This window comes from Hippopotamus amphibius, chromosome 10 (genome assembly GCF_030028045.1).
Source record: "Hippopotamus amphibius kiboko isolate mHipAmp2 chromosome 10, mHipAmp2.hap2, whole genome shotgun sequence".
NCBI lineage: Eukaryota > Metazoa > Chordata > Mammalia > Artiodactyla > Hippopotamidae > Hippopotamus > Hippopotamus amphibius.
In genome coordinates this window covers 50,929,615-50,946,903 of record NC_080195.1, presented here as the reverse complement: position 1 = coordinate 50,946,903, position 17,289 = coordinate 50,929,615, and the positions used below count along the sequence as shown (strand labels likewise).

Sequence of the window (17,289 nt, the reverse complement as noted above, 5' to 3'; positions counted from 1 at the left end):
CTAGAGATTCTGATGAAATTGGTCTCAATAGGCTCTAGGCTCTGGTGTATCTTAAAAGCTCCCTAGGTGTTCCTAACAGGCTGCTGGAATTGAGAACCACTGTTGTAATCCAAGGGAGGCCAACTTGAATTCAGGTGGCTTCAGTGAGCAAGTTTTAATGAGGCTGAAATTAACAAGGAACTCTGAAAAAGACTTATTCCTCCACAGTGACACAACGAACTTGTAGAAATAACTTACTTACGGATGGAGAGGGAAGCAAAATTGAAATAACTGCAAAGGTCTAAGTTAAACCATCAGAAAGCCAACTTAAAAGCAATGAAACTCAATAGTGAATAATGCCTGAAAGAGACTACATTAATTGAATATGTAAAAACATAAACCTGTAACTTCCAAATTCGTATATAGTCTGTTCTACCACTTCTCACATGGTATATACTGCTGATTATTTGTGTAGTAAACACCAAGCAGACACTATGAGGATGAGGGATAGGCGGTAAGCCTGGGAATCCTAAGGACGTAGCTTTTAGAGTAGAAATAGCCTCTGATTAGATGGAGGGAGGGGTGAGTACTTTGCCAGAGAAAAGCAATCAAAAGAAACCCTGGCGCAACAGCCTCCTGCTTGGGTTGGAGATGGTGGTCAGAGCACATCTGAGCAAGCACTCCAGGGCTGCCCTGTGGATCTTTGAGTGTATAGTTTTAGAGCAGCCCTTGTGGATTCTGAGGACTTCTCTAGATGTTACTTTTTTTTTTCTTTGTTACCTCAACTCTACCTCTTTTCTTATTTAGACAAAATCTTCCCCAAATCAGCAGCAAAAAAAGGGAAAAATGAATGGGGGATTTGCTCATAGCCAGCTGCTTTGGTATTGGGTGCAGGATGCAGGCCTAGCTGGGGGAACTTACGTTCCTGTCTTCTTTTCACATTTCCCCATTGCCTCTTTCCCTAATTCTCTCTCCTCGTTTTCACTTTATTTGCTTTCCTCCCCTTCCCTTTCTGTTTACATTTAATCACTAATATGATAGTATACTCATGCATAACACAAAGTAAAATTTTATTTCTTTGTGAATAAATTTATTTATTTACTTATTTACTTTTCTTTCAATATTTATGGGAGTATAATAACTTTACACTGTTGTGCCAGTTACTGCTGTACACTAAAGTGAATCAGCTGCATTTATACATATATCCCCATATCCCCTCCCTCTTGAGTCTCCCTCCCTCCCACCCTCCCTATCCCACCTGTCTAGGTCACCACCAATGATCAAGTTGATATCTCTGTGTTATGCAGTTGCTTTCCACTAGCTATCTATTTTACATTTGGTAGTGTATAAATGTCAATGCTACTCTTTCACTTTGTCCCAGCTTCCCCATCCCTCCTACCCTGTGTCCTCAAGTCTGCTCTCTACATCTGTGTCTTTATCCTTCCTCTGCAACCGAGTTCATCAGTACCTTTTTTTAGATTCCATATACAGTATATGTGTTAGCATAAGGTATTTGTTTTTCTCTTTCTGACTTACTTTACTCTGTGTGACAGACTCTAGGTCCATCCACCACAATACAGATAATTCAATTTCATTCTTTTTTATGGCTGAGTAATATTCCATTGTATATATATGCCACATCTTCTTTACCCATTCATCTGTCAATGGACATTTAGGTTGCTTCCATGTCCTGGCTATTGTAAATAATGCTGCCATGAACATTGTGGTACATGTATATTTTTGAATTATGGTTTTCTCTGGGTATACGCCCAGTAGCGGGATTGCTGGGTCATATGGTAGTTCTACTTTTAGTTTTTTAAGGAATCTCCATACTGTTTTCCATAGTGGCTGTATCACTTTACAGTCCCACCACTTTACAGTCTCCACAGCCTCTCCAGCATTTATTGTTCCTAGATTTTTTTTTTTAAGAACTTTTATTGAGATACAGTTAACAGACAATAAACAGCATATATTTAGAGTGTACAATTTGGTATCCTAATCTCCCAGTTTATTCCCCCCCAACCCTCCCCGCTTTCCCCACATGGTGTCCATATGTTTGTTCTCTACATTTCTGTCTCAATTTCTGCCTTGCAAACCAGTTGATTTGTACCATTTTTCTATAGTCCACACATATGTATTAATATACAATATTTGTTTTTCTCTTTCTGACTCATTTCACTCTGTATGACAGTCTCTAGGTCCATCCATGTCTCTACAAATGTCCCAGTTTGTCTACTAACTTTGGGTTTTGTTTGCTCTTCTTTCTCTAGTTTCTTTAGGTATAAGTTTAGATTGTTTATTTGGGATTTTTCTTGTTTCTTGAGGTAGGATTGTATTGCTATAAACGTCCCTCTTAGAACTGCCTTTGCTGCATCCCATAGGTTTTGGATTATTGTGTTTTTGTTGTCATTTGTCTCTAGGTATTTTTTGATTTCCTCTTTGATTTATTCAGTGATCTCTTGGTTATTTAGCAGTGTATTGTTCAGCTTCCATGTGTCTGTGTTTTTTACAGTTTTTTTCCAGTAATTGATTTCTAATCTCATAGCGTTGTGGTCGGAAAAGATGCTTGATACGATTTCAATTTTCTTGAATTTACCAACACTTGATTTATGACCCAAAATGTGATCTATCCTGGAGAATGTTCCCTGTGCACTTGAGGAGAACATGTAATCTGCTGTTTTTGTTTGTAATGCCCTATAGCTATTAAATCCAGCTGATTTATTGTGTCATTTAAAGCTTGTGTTTCCTTATTAATTTTCTGTGTGGATGATCTGTCCATTGGTGTAAGTGAGGTGTTAAAGTTCGCCGCTATGATTGTGTTACTGTCACTTTCCTCTTTCATAGTTGTTAACATTTGCCTTATATATTGAGGTACTCCTATATTGGGGGCATATATATTTATAATTGTTATCTCTTCTTGGATTGATACCTTGATTTTTTTTTCTAGAACTTTTATTGAGATACAGTTAACATACAATAAACTGTATATATTTAGAGTGTACAATTTGGTATTCCAATCTCCCAATTCACTCCCCCGATCCCTTGATCTTTATGTGATGTCCTTTCTTGTCTCTTGTAACATTTTTTATTTTAAAGTCTATTTTATCTGATATGAGTATTGCTACTCCAGCTTTCTTCTGATTTCCATTTGCATGGAATATCTTTTTCCATCCCCTCACTTTCAGTGTGTATGTGTCCCTAGGTCTGAAGTGGGTCTCTTGTAGACAGCATATATATGGGTCTTGTTTTTGTATCCATTCAGCTAGTCAGTGTCTTTTGGTTGGTGCATTTAGTCCATTTACATTCAAGGTAATTATTGATATGTATGTTTCTATTACCATTTTCTTAATTGTTTTGTTTTTGTTTTTGTTTTTGTAGGTCCTTTTCTTCTCTTATGTTTCCCACTTAGAGAAGTTCCTTTAGCATTTGTTGTAGGGCTAGTTTGGTGGTGCTGAATTCTCTAAGCTGTTGCTTGTCTGCAAAGCTTTTGATTTCTCCATCGAATCTGAATGAGATCCTTGCTGGGTAGAGTATTCTTGGTTGTAGGCTCTTCCCTTTCATCACTTGAAATATATTGTGCTACTCCCTTCTGGCTTGCAGAGTTTCTGCTGAGAAATCAGCTGTTAACCTTATGGGAGTTCCCTTGTATGTTATTTGTCGTTTTTCCCTTGTTGCTTTTAATAACTTTTCTCTGTCTCTAATTTTTGTCAATTTGACTACTATATGTCTTGGTGTGTTTCTCCTTGGGTTTATCCTGCCTGGGACTCTCTGTGCTTCCTGCACTTCGGTAGCTGTTTCCTTTCCCATGTTAGGGAAATTTTCAACTATAATCTCTTCCAATATTTTCTTGGGTCCTTTCTCTCTCTCTTCTGCTCCTGGGACCCCTACAATGTGAATGTTGGTGCGTTTAACATTGTCCCAGAGGTCTCTTAGGCTGTCTTCAGTTCTTTCATTTTTTTTTCTTTATTCTTTTCCACATCAGTGATTATCACCATTCTGTCTTTCAGGTCACTTATTCGCCCTTCTGCCTCAGTTAATCTGCTATTGGTTCCTTCTAGTGTATTTTTCATTTCAGTTATTGTGTTGCATATCTCTGTTTGTTTGTTCTTTAATTCTTCTAGGTCTTTGGTAAACTTTTCAATCTTTGCATCTAGTCTTTTTTCAAAGTCCTGGATCATCTTCATCATCATTATTCTGAATTCTTTTTCTGGAAGGGTGCCTATCTGCTCTTGATTTAGTTGTTTTTCTGGGATTTTATCCTGTCCCTTCATCTGGTACAAAGTCCTCTGCTTTTTCATTTTCTCTATCTTTCTGTGGCTGTGGTTTTCAGTTCCACAAGAGGAAATACTGCTGATACTGCTTGATTCTGCTGTCTGCCCTCTTGTGGAGGAAGGTATCTAGGAGGCTTGTGGGTGCTTCCTGATGGGAGGGACTGATGGTGGGTAGGGCTGGGTGAGCAGAGCTCAGTAAGACTTTAATCCAATTTGGTGGGCAGAGCTCAGTGACACTTTAATCTGCTTGTCTGCCAATGGGTGGGGCTGTGTTCCCACCCTGGTGGTCGTTTGGCCTGAGGCTACCCAGCTTACAAAGAGCTTACAGGCTCTTTGATGGGGCTAATGGCAGACTCTGGGAGGGCTCACGCCAATGAGCACTTCCCAGGACCCCTGCTGCCAGTGCCCCATCTCCGTGGTGAGCCACAGCTGCCCCCCACCTCTGCAGGCAACCCTCCAACACCAGCAGGTAGGTCTGGTTCAGTCTCCTAAGGGGTCACTGCTCCTTCCCCCTGGGTCCTGGTGAGCACACTTTTTTATGTGCCCTCCAAGAGTGGAGTCTCCATTTTCCCCAGTCCTGTGGAGGTCCTGCAATCAAATCCCCCTGCGTTTCAAGAGTCTGATTCTCTGGGGATTCCTCCTCCTGTTGCTGGACTCCCAGGTTGGGAAGCCTGATGTAGAGCTCAGAACCCTCACTTTAGTGGGTGGATTTCTGCAGTATAACTGTTCTCCAGTTTGTGAGTCACCCACCAAGCATTTATGGGATTTGATTTTAATGCGATTCCGCCCCTCCTACCGTCTCATTGTGGCTTCCCCTTTGTCTCTGGATGTGGGGTGTCTTCTTTGGTGAGTTCTAGTGTCTTTCTGTCGATGATTGTTCAGCAGTTAGTTGTAATTCCGGTGCTCTTGCAAGAGGGAATCCAAAAGAATCTTGAGAAAGAAGAACAGAGCTGGAGGAATCGTGCCCCCTGACTTCAGAATATACTACAACAATCAAAACAGTATGGTATTGGCACAAAAACAGACACATAGATCAATGGAACAAGATAGCCCAGAAATAAACCCATGCACTATGGTCAATTAATCTATGACAAGGAAGGCAAGAATATACCATGGAGGAAAGATAGTCTCTTCAATTAGTAGTGCTGGGAAAAGTGGACAGCTACAAATAAAAAAATAAAATTAGAACATTCTCTAATACCATATACAAAAATAAACTCAAAATGGATTAAAAATGTATATATAAGGCCAGAGACTATAAAACTCCTAGAGGGAAACATAGGCAGAACACTCTTTGATATAAATCATAGCAATATTTTTTGGATCCATCTCCTAAAGTAAAGGAAATAAAAGTAAGCAAATGGAACCTAATATACTTAAATGCTTTTGCACAGCAAAGGAGACCATTGGCAAAACAAAGAAACTACTGAATGGGAGGAAATGATGTGACCAATAAGGGATTAATATTTAACGTATAGGTAGTTCAAACAACTCAACATCAAAAACAAACAACCTGATTTTAAAATGGGCAGAAGAGCAAATAGACATTTTTGCAGGCACATGGAAAGATGCTCAACATCTCTAATCATTAGGGAAACACAAATCAAAACCACAATGAGATATCACCTCACACCTGAATGGCTATCATCAAAAAGAACATAAATAACAAATGGTGGCAAGAATGTGAGAAAAGGGAACCCTTGTACATTGTTGGTGGGAATGTAAATTGGTGCAGCTACTGTGGAAAACAGTATGGAGGTTTCTCAAACAACAACAACAACAAAACAACCTGAAGGGCAACATCTTTAATCTAAGACATTAATCTAAGATCACTGTCTCTGTCTCCAGTTTTTTAAAAATTAAAAAAAAGTACACAGCTGTGTTAACCAAAGTGCTTATATGTACAATATAATGATAATGATCTTGAATTTATTTTAAAAAATATACAGTAAGCTATAAGTATCAAAGTGACATTGTCTGGAATAGTCTATACAGAAGCTTTTCATCATGCTAAAATAGTTGTGCATTTAGGATTTACATAATTGTACTCTTCAATACAAAGTATGGGGCAAGTTAAAGTATACAGGACACCATTTTCATTCGTGTACAACATTACTGGATGAAAAATGTCTCAGCAATAATACTGGATTGTAGCCTCTGGTTTTAACAGCTGCATACTCTAGGACTATTGTATAAGTAAAAATCTTGCTTGTGATACTGGAAAGTGATTAGAGTGTGCAAACTGATGTAGTAGTTTTCACCTACCTTTTAAAGGGTACCACCACAGAAAGTCCATTTAAGATGTTGGTAGGGGGACTTCCCTGGTGGCTCAGTGGTTAAGAATCTGCCTGCAGGGGACATGGCTTCCATCCCTGGTCCAGGAAGATCCCACATGCGGCAGAGTAATTAAGCCCCTGTGCCACAACTACTGAGCCTGCGCTCTAGAGCCCGCAAGCCACAACTATTGAGCCCATGTGCCACAACTACTGAAGCCCTCGCACCTAGAGCCCATGCTCCACAAGAGAAGCCACTGCAATTAGAAGCCTGTGCACCACAATAAAGAGTAGCCCCTGCTCGCCGCAAATAGAGAAAGCCCGTGTGCAGCAACGAAGACCCAATGCAGCCAATAAATAAACGAATAAATGATTAAATTTATATATAAAAAAGATGTTGGTAGGTTTAACAAAGTTGCATTGCTGGCACTGTTGAATTGGGCAACATTTCTTCAGACTCAGAGCTACAACGCATTTAGTGTATTAAAGCAGATGACATCATGACTTTTTGCAGGCCTTTACAGACAGAGTTTTTCTGGTAATTTGCTACACTGGGTCATAAAAGATCTCAACATTTATTTTCTGTTTTGCAGAGGAGTCTAAGAACACACAGTTGTTCCATTTTCTTGCTGGATTTTGACCTTGTTTCTTTCTTACATACAATTGTCATCTTCCAAGTCACACTTATTACCAACCAGACTCTTTGGAACATCTTCAGTGTCTTTAACTTGAAGAAGCTGTTCTCTCAGATCTTATGAATCATTAAATGTGGGCGGTGCTGTGATGGAATAAAATAAAGCAAAGCCTTGTCCATATTTCATGTGCAAATCCCTCATCACTGTAAATTGTTTCTGTAGATCCAAGATTTTAAGCATATAGTGTTGTGCATCAACTTACTTTCTTTCTATATGAATCTTCTACAGTGCGATTATATTTTCAACAAAAACTCCTTGAATAAAGTGTACAGAGAAAGTCGATTTTCCAGTGCCTCCTGAACCAAGCAAGAACTGCTAGCTTATACTCACACATAGTGCAAACTTGTAAAAGCTAGTACCTCTCACACTGTCACCAGGTCCCTGCAGCCAGCATTGCCCAGAACCTCAAGCTCCTTCCAGGTCGCTGCTTCTGCCAACAAAGCTGTCCTGCTGCTGCAGCTGCCAGGGCTGATTTGTTTATAAGCCTGACTCTGGGCAAGGTTTGGCCTCTCTTCCCAATCTTGGGAATCAGCTTATCAAGTTCGGTAAAAATTTCTACTGGGATGTGGATTAAGATTAAATTGAAGTTATACAGTTATTTGGAAGGGGAAATTGACAATTCTAATGTTTAGTCATTTATTTCAGGAACATAATATGCTTCTCTATTCAGATCATTTATGCCCTTTAGTACAATTTTATAGTTTATTTCATATAGTTCTTACACATTTCATTAAAATGTATTCTTAGGCATTGTACATATTTTGACGTTGTTGTACATAGGATTTTTGTGGCCACACCCCACGGCTTGTGGGATCTTAATTCTCCAACGAGGGATCAAAACCTGGCCCTCCACAGTGAAAGTTGAGTCCTAACCACTGGACCACAGGGGAATTTCCTGTACATGGGATCTTTTAAAGTGTGATGTTGATATTACATTTTATATTTTCTTTAAAACAACTAATGGTTGCATCATAATCTTGTATTCTTCCAACATGTTGAACTGTTTTATACAATATTACATTTTTACAGTGGATTTTTCAGAGAGATAAACTTTTTTTTTTTCCAAATAATGACAATTGTGCTTCTTTGCTAGGTACACAGCTACAATACTGCACGATACCTATGTTAGAGGCCATTTTTGTCTTTTATTTACTTTAACAGCAACACTTTTAATGTTTCTTTATTAAATATTCTTTGATGCAGAGAAGGAAATGCCTTCTGTTCATAACCTGATCAACGTTTTATCAGAAATGAGTGAGGAATTTTAAATTTTTCTGTCATCTTTTGATATGAATACAATAACAAGTACCCACAATCTCACCACCAAAAAGAAAAAAACCTGTCAACATATAAACAAATTTTCCCAGTCGCTCCTTCTACCTTCATGCTCTAAGTGGATCACATAAGAATATATAACTTAGTCTTATTTATTAAAACTAAACTAGTAGAGACTGAGTACTTATCTAATGATCATTCATCAATTCTATTCCACCTCCTTCATTCTCTGAGGCAGTTGCTAACAATAGATTTGATTACTTTTGTAGTCTACTCTTTATATTTTATACATAAACTATAATTTTTTTAGTCTTAAAGAAAGTATACTTCCTATTCACGTTATATAGGGAAATAGGAATTAGTAATATGGTTTTTCTTTGTTTGTTTGTTTTTTTAGTATTCACTAGTTTTTGTTTCAGTAGACATGTGGGAATTCACCAAACATTTGCTCAAAGAAAGAAGCTTTTGATATGCAACCTCTTTCCCTCAACGTATTAGATTCTTTTTTTTTTAACATTTTAATTTTATTGGAATATAATTGATTTACAGTTTTCAGGTGTATAGCAAAGTGATTCAGTTATACAGAGACATGTATTCATTCTTTTTTTAGATTCTTTTCTCATATAGGTTATCACAGAATATTGGGTAGAGTTCCCTGTGCTCTACAGTGGGTCCCTGTCAGCCACCTATCTTATACATACTAGTGTGCATGTGTTTATCACACATGTAATAAGTTTGATAGAAAATTAATTTTCTATAAAACCATTTAACTATTTTAACTTGCAATATTTTCCTAACTTACACTTGATATGCTGAGTAGGTTAATTATTATAAAAGATCAGCAGAGTCATAGGCAATGAATGATCAGAAATATGATAAAGTTACATAGGCTATGTTAAATATAGTTTATAACTTCAAGTAAATAGACTTCATTTGTAGTGACAAATATTCTAAAATAATAAAATTAATAAAATAAAACATTTATGTGGTACATATGATGTACCATGCATTGTTTTAGTGTTTTGTGTGTATTAATGCCTTACATTAGTACATTCATGTAATACACTACAAATCCTATTAAAAAGTAGATACCCATCACGTTCCCTTTTTATGCTTGATGAAACTGAGGTGGAGTTTCACTAAACAGTTCATGATCGCGTTCCTAGAAGAGTACAGTTTATAAGCAAGATTTCTACTATTAAACACAAATGATTCAGAGATTACTGCATCTCCACTCCACTTCTAGCCACTTACCTAAACAAACATAGTTCCTGCTCATAACAGTTCCATCTCAGGGTGAATCCCTCTCCTTTTGGAAAAAAAATAATTGCTGAAGATTACATTTTATTTACCTATGTTAACATTTTATTATATAGAAAATTTGAATTACAAACAAAAACAGAGGACAGTTCCCTGGTGGTCTAGGGATTAGGTTTTTGTGCGTTCACTGCTGTGGTCCAAGTTCAATCCCTGGTCGGTGAACCGAGATCCCACAAGCTGCCTGGCATGGCCAAAAAATTAAAAAATAAAATAAACGACAATAGAATAGTATAATTTCATGAGTCCATCATCCAGTCTTAGCAAGTATATATCTCATTCAGCATAATGTTTTTGAGGTTCATTCATGTTGTAAAACACGTCAGTAATCCATTACTTTTATTGCTGAATGGCATTCCACTGTATGAATACACAAAGTTTGTGTATTTATTCAATAAGGAGATTTGGATTGTTACCAACTTGGCAATTATGAACAATGCTGCTATGAATAGTTGGGTATATATCTTTGCATAGATAAATGTTCTCATTCCCTTAAGTAGATTCCCAGGAAGAAACTGCCAGACAGTTTTTCAAAGTGGCTGTATCATTTCACAGTCACACCTGCAATTTCCAATTGCTGTATGAAAGTTCCAATTTCTCCACATTCTTCCACATGTCCATTTATATATCTTCTTTGTTGAAAAGCTTATTCAAATCCATTAATCAGGATTAAAGGATTTTTCTGATTTTATTTATGGCTGCATTTGGTCTTCATTGCTGCACACAGGCTCTCTCTAGTTGTGGCGAGCAGGGGCCACTCCTCATTGCAGTGCCCAGGCCTCTCATTGTGGTGGCTTCTCTCGCTGCAGAGCATGGGCTCCAGGTTCAAGGGCTTCAGTAGTTGTGGCACATGGGCTCAATAGCTGTGGCTTGCGGGCTCCAGAGTGCAGGCTTAGTAGTTGTGGCTCACAGGCTTAGCAGCTCCTCGGCATGCGGAATCTTCCCAGACCAGGGATCAAACCCGTTGCCCCTGCATTGGCAGGCAGATTCCTAACCACTGTGCCACCAGGGAAGTCCTAAAGGATTTTTAATTGGAATATTCATCATCTTATTTTTGAGATGTAAGAGTTTTACTTTATATTCCAGATGTAAGTCCTTTCAGATATATGACATTTTCCTTCTGCCTGAAGGATGACCTTTAACATATCCTATAGCACAGGCCTGCTGGTGATGGATTATTTCAACTTTTGTAGGTCTAAAAGCACCTTTTCACAGATGACTTTTCTCAGAATGGTCTGCTGAACTTTCCAGTGTATACCTGTTAATTTGGGGCGGGGGGCGGTTCTCCTCTTTTTAAGCCCTGATGATTCCTTGCTGTCTGTCTTCCTTCTGTATCTTGGTGGACAGATAAGTGGGAAGCCACAGATAATCAGCAGTTCCAAGATCCAATTGATAAACAAGAAAGCAGTTGTCAGAAGAGTCTGGTTATTACACCAAGATGTAGGCATAAATCTTTGAGGCAAAAAATTGTTACAGCCTTACTAAAAGGGATAATATTACAAACAAACACAGAGCAAGCTGACAGTAATTTAACAGTATGCGAAAAAGCTAAATACAAACACAAAGTTTAGCCCTTTCCTTTTTTATCACCTATGAGCTTTTTATTTAATTTACTTTTATATTTGTGTTTAATATACAAATAGACAATACATTTAAAGCCTTTACCTTTATTTTTACTACATAATTAACACATTGTATATATAATATAGGATTTAACATCTTAACCTGTAACATCTTTTTGCTAAACAGACAATATATAGTCCAATGAGATAGTTACATTCTTTTGTTCATATCAAGACTTTGAAATCCAGTGAATAATTTACACTTAACAGCATATCTCAATCCAAATGCTAAATGTGCATCAGAAATACTTACTCTGTATTTAGAGTTCATAAAATTTACAGTTGAAAGAATAGATTCACATATGCAAGTTGTTCTAAGCATACTAAAACTCTTCCCAATAACTGGATTGAATATCAGTGTTTAAAGTTAAATTAATTAAAATTCAATAAAACTAAAAATTCAGTACCTTGGTGGAACTAGCCACATTTATGTATTTGATAGCCAGGTTGGGTAGTGGCTACTATATGGGACAGAACAGCTCTAGAGAGTAATTCAGTGGCTGGGGAACAAAGATGGTTTCAATCTTGTACTATTTCCATACATGACTTACCCAAATACATGAATAAAACATTTTCTTGTTTTAAAGCAACATGGTAACTAGCAAGTTGTAGAGATCACAAATGCACCCTTACAGGATGAATGTGGGGACAAAATAGTTCTTATTAGATGTTTCTTGTAACTTACAACAAAATTCCTAGTAATTGCATTTCTTTTTTTAATCTATTTATTTATTTGATTTATTTTGGGCTGTGTTGGGTCTTTTTTGCTGCACCCAGGCTTTTGGGGGCTACTCTTCCTTGCAGTGCACAGGCTTCTCATTGTAGTGGCATTGTAGTGGCTTCTCTTGTTGTGGAGCACCAGCTCTAGGTGCATGGGCTTCAGTAGTTGCAGCACTTGGGCTCAGTAGTTGTGGCTCATGGGCTCTAGAGTGCAGGCTCAGTAGTTGTGGTGCACAGGCTTAGTTGCTCCATGGCATGTGGGATCTTCCTGAACCATGGATCCAACCCATGTCTCCTGCACTGGCAAGCAGATTCTTAACCACTGCATCACCAGGGAAGCTCCCCTAGTAATTGCATTTCATAAACATATTCCAAAAGTGCTGTACCACAAAAAAAATTATTTTAAAGTAAAGATTATGTGCCTGGTAAAACTACACTATTTAATTAAAAGAATAGGATCAGGGGACATCCCTGGCTGTCCAGTGGTTAGGACTCCATGCTTCCACTGCAGGGATCACAGGTTCGATTCCTGGTTGGGGAACTAAGATCCTGCATGCCACTTGGCACAGCCAAAAAAAAAAAAAAAGAATAGGATCAGAGTGTCCTGAAGATATGGCTATTTAAGGTAAATGAAAACAGTTTGAATAGAATGGTTTTGTAAAATGTGATTAGAAAATTCAATATTTATAAATTAATATTTTATATATTTGATTTCAAATACATACATATGAACTTCAAAAATCAGTTAGATACTAGGGGCTTCCTAGGTGGTACAGTGGTTAAGAATCCACCTGCCAATGCAGGGGACATGGGTTCGATCCCTGATACAGGAAGATCCCACATGCTGCAGAGCAACTAAGCCCATGCGCCACAACTATTGAGCCCATGTGCTGCAACTACTGAAGCCCACACACCTATAGCCTGTGCTCCGCAGCAAGAGAAGCCACTGCAACAAGGAGCCTGTGCACCACAATGAAGAGTACCCGCCGCTCGCCACAACTAGAGAAAGCCCGTGTGCAGCAACGGAGACCCAATGCAGCCAATAAATAAATTTTAAAATAAATAAATAAATTAGATACTATAAGTTTAGGAATGTGTGCATTTAAATATGTGATTATATTAAATGTATTTTATGAAAGTTATTTCCATGTATGTTCGTAAGTGGCATTAGTCATAGTTTTATCGATAGTGTTTATTCCTGTCTGGTTTTAGTACTGGTGTTAGAATGTAGAATATAGAAGTGAGGCCCAAGTGAAGACTCTTCTTCCTTATACTGAAATGGGCATATAACAGGGGAATTAGCACAGCATTGCCTTGAATTCTATAACTTACCTATGTTTTTGTAGTGGTTATTAGTCTGTTCAGTGTCTGGAGTTCTCATTCAGCAAATTTTGGTAATTATGTTTTCTTAGAAATTTTCTCTCCACTTCCATTTTTTTAAATATTCCATAATTTTTCAATTGTCTCCACATATTTACTTATGTCTCATTTCTTATGAACCTTTTCCCAGAGGAGCAAATAGAGCTTCAGAAAGCCTGGAGAGGAAAAAACCCATTTTCCAGATGAGGCAGACTAGGTTCCTAAATAAATAAATGAGAAGAGGAACCCCATTTTGAAGAGTGTGTTATATATTCTAGTGCGGGGATATGAGATTTCTTCCCAGTTTCTAAAAGAAACGAAGTGTGGTAAATAAGCCAAGGGAAACCACTGTCCACTGTCCTGAGATTAGGCTGGGTAGATAGACTGGGTAAAGAGAAAACTGAAGAAGTAACATTTCTTACCAGGGACAAACTAAATATCAGAAAACAGAGGCGAGAGCACTGTTACACAGGGCTCAGCCTCCTAGAGTCAAGACCTGGGATTTTTATCTCCTGGATTCCAAGCCCAGTTGTGGGGAAGTCATGGGAAATTCACAGCTGTGATTTTTGGGGGACTTGAGCAGGAAGGACATTGTTAGTGTAACCACCTCCTTTGCATCTCTGCTCCACAGTGAGATGGAAGAAGCCTCACGGACGCACCTCCTTCACATACACACAGCACGAAGAGTTGGAGGCTCTGTTTAGCTGCAACATGTTTCCAGATAAAAACCTCCTGAGAGAACTTTCTTTAAAACTCAACCTACCGGAGTCAACAGTAAAGGTCTGTCTGATCTTCTGAGGTGTGCTTTGAAGCCCCATCCAAATTACATTCTACTATTCAGCCTGGAAATTCCCTCCGTAACACAATAGTAGTAACACTTCATTTATTGAGTACCTACTGTGTGCTAGTACTGAGCTGGGCACATTGCATATCTTGGCTTTATTATCACCCAGTTTAAAAGATGAAGAAAACTGAGGTTCGAGAGCAAAGCGACTGGGTCACAGAGATAATACGTAGTATACCTGGAATTAGAAATCCAGAGGTACGATAGAGCTCAAATTAGAGAAACAGTTCTCATCCACACAGACTCCTCACGTAGGGTCTTCTCTAGCAAAGCCCTGCCGTCATTGATTCACAACATCACCAATGGGCAAATAACCCTCCCAACCTCTGAGGCTTCTAAGGCCAGTAGCAGACTCAGAGGTTGGAATTTTTGTTAGAATATTACTCACTATAGAGGCCTTCGAAAATAATTCTGGAAAATCATTCAGTTTAAATGCTGCACCTCTCCCTAGATCCCTGAACTTGCTTTTCTTCTCTAGGGTCCAGGACCCTTTCTCTGAACCCCCAGCACGACCTCTGAACATACCCCCTCTCTTTTTTCTTTTTTCTCTGGGGCCCAGCCCTGATCCCTTACGATTCCTGTTGACCCCATTCATACCCACCTCTGCTCTCTCAGAACTCACTATCATAGTGACTTGGAGAGGACATGAGGGTTATAATCTGACTTCTTCCACCCAGGAGAAGCCTCAAACTCCTTCTCCAGTAACAGACCATAATCTCCTCTCTTCCCCCCACTCCCAGATTGGGTTCAGGAATCGGCAGTTCAAAATGAGGAAGCGACAGCAGCAGCAAGAGCAGCAATCACTAAAGCCTCCAGACCAGGTCCTTTCCAGCCAAGGATGTGCCCGTAGCATCAACCCGTCCTCCTTCTTTTCTCCCTGCAGTTTCAGATTCCTGTAGCTCCCTTTCACCTCAGCCCTTAGACCCCTTCCATTGGGCAGGGGACTCTATCATCACTGAGATTCCTGTAAGTGATGTCCAAATGCAAGGTCCTCAGTTGGAGAGGCTAGTGGCCTCAGTTCCTGCTTTGTACTCTGATGCCTATGACATAGGCCAAATCACGGAACTGTACAGTTTTCCTGATGAGGATGAGATAGCCAGCTCTTCCTTCCACTCACTGTAGCAGTATCTCTCACCGACAAGGGCCAGTTAGAATAGAAGTCCTCTTAGCATCTTTGCTGACCCAGCTGTAGGTTTATCTCCTGGGCAAACCTGCTTCAGTATGACAAGCTGGAGCTTTGCGGCCTGAGACAGCCTGGAATTCCAGAGCCCCTCCAGTATGGTGCACTTCAGATTTCTCTGGTCAAAGTACCAATAAATATCAGACAGTACAGAAAAAGGATCTTCTTGAATCTTGTACATACTCTTTCCTTTGTCTGCTTTTAACCCAAGTATCTGGCTCAGTGTTACTTTGATTTCTGTGGAAATGTTGTAAAAACTCGGAGATTCCCCCAAGTATAGCTCAGTACTACACAATCGGCCCCACGACTCTCCCTGGTGAGGCCTCCCTAGTCCCTTAGATGGCCAATGAGACTCTAAAATTCGCTCTTTCTGAAACCACCTTTGACTTTTTAAAAGGTCAGCAGCCTTTAGGGGTCACCGACTTTTAATGGCAGCAGGTTTATAAACTCACGCTTCCAACGAACTTTTAGAATTACATTTAAGCTAATTTTCCAGCTACATGATTAACGAACAAAATTAATAGCACTTCTCAAAACCAATAATAAACACATAATATAAGTACCTCTCAATGAAAAATATAAAGTATCTAAAAAATTAACTAAGAAAATTAAGACCTCTATACCGAAAACTTTAAACCTTGAATAATGGACATTGGAAATGTTTTAAATAAAAGGCATTTGAAGCCATAAAATAATCATTTTAACAGGGTTAAAATCATATAAAGCATGTTCTCCAAACACAATGGACTGAAAATAGAAATCAATAGTAGAGGAAAATTCAGGAAATTCACAAATATATGGATATTAAAAAGCACACTCCTAAATAGCCAATAGATCAAGAAATCAGAAGAAAAATTAGGAAATGTGCAAAAATGAAAGAAAACAAAAACACAATATAGCAAAACTTATGGGATAATGCTAAATCAGTGATTAGAAAGAAATCTATAGCTGCAAAAGCCTATATTTAAAGAATAAGATCTCAAAACTTTTTTTTTAAATAGGAGGGAAGCTGGCATAGTTATATTAATATCTGTCAAATTAAACTTTAAGGCAAAACATTTTGACATAAATGGTAACAATATTTTCTTGAATCAGGCCTAAGGCAAAAGAAAAAAAAGCAAAAATAAATAAATGGGACCTAAATTAACTTAAAAGCTTTTGCACAGCAAAAGAAACCATAAACAAAACAAAAATACAATCTATGGAATGGGACAAAATATTTGCAAATGATGTGACCTAAAAGGTGTTAATATCCAAAATATACAAACAGCTTATACAACTCAATATCAAAAAAAAAAGAAAAAGCAACCAAGCAACCCTATCGAAAACCGGTCAGAAGACCTGAATAGACATTTCTCCAAAGAAGACATACAGCTGACTAACAGGCACAGAAAAAGATGTTCAACACTGCTAACCATTAGAGAAATGCAAACCAAATCCACAATGAGCTATCACCTCACACCTGTCAGAATGGCTATCATCAAAAAGCCTACAGATAACAAATGTTGGAAAGGATGTGGAGAAAAGGGAATCCTTGAACACTGTTGCTGGGAATGTGTGCAGCCACTATGGAAAACAATACAGAGGTTCCTCAAAAAACTAAAAATAGAACTACCATACGACCCAGCAATTCCACTCCTGGGTACACATCTGGAAAAAACAAAAACACTAATTTGAAAAGATACATTCACTTCAATGTTCATAGCGGCACTATTTGCAATAGCCAAGACATGGAAGCAACCCAAGTGCCCATC

The 17,289-nt window shown here is 38.4% G+C and overlaps 1 protein-coding gene and 1 pseudogene across 1 annotated transcript; one reads left to right on the top strand and one right to left on the bottom strand.

Moving 5' to 3' along the window:
• Positions 1 to 7,006: 7,006 nt before the first annotated feature.
• LOC130830354 (ras-related protein Rap-1b-like) lies at positions 7,007 to 7,552 on the bottom strand (annotated as a pseudogene).
• Positions 7,553 to 10,941: 3,389 nt separating this feature from the next.
• ARGFX (arginine-fifty homeobox) lies at positions 10,942 to 15,672 on the top strand. The gene is given in 4 exon segments (XM_057696404.1): positions 10,942 to 10,999; positions 14,143 to 14,291; positions 15,096 to 15,187; positions 15,189 to 15,672. Coding segments are annotated over 4 exon segments (783 nt in total).
• Positions 15,673 to 17,289: the final 1,617 nt, after the last annotated feature.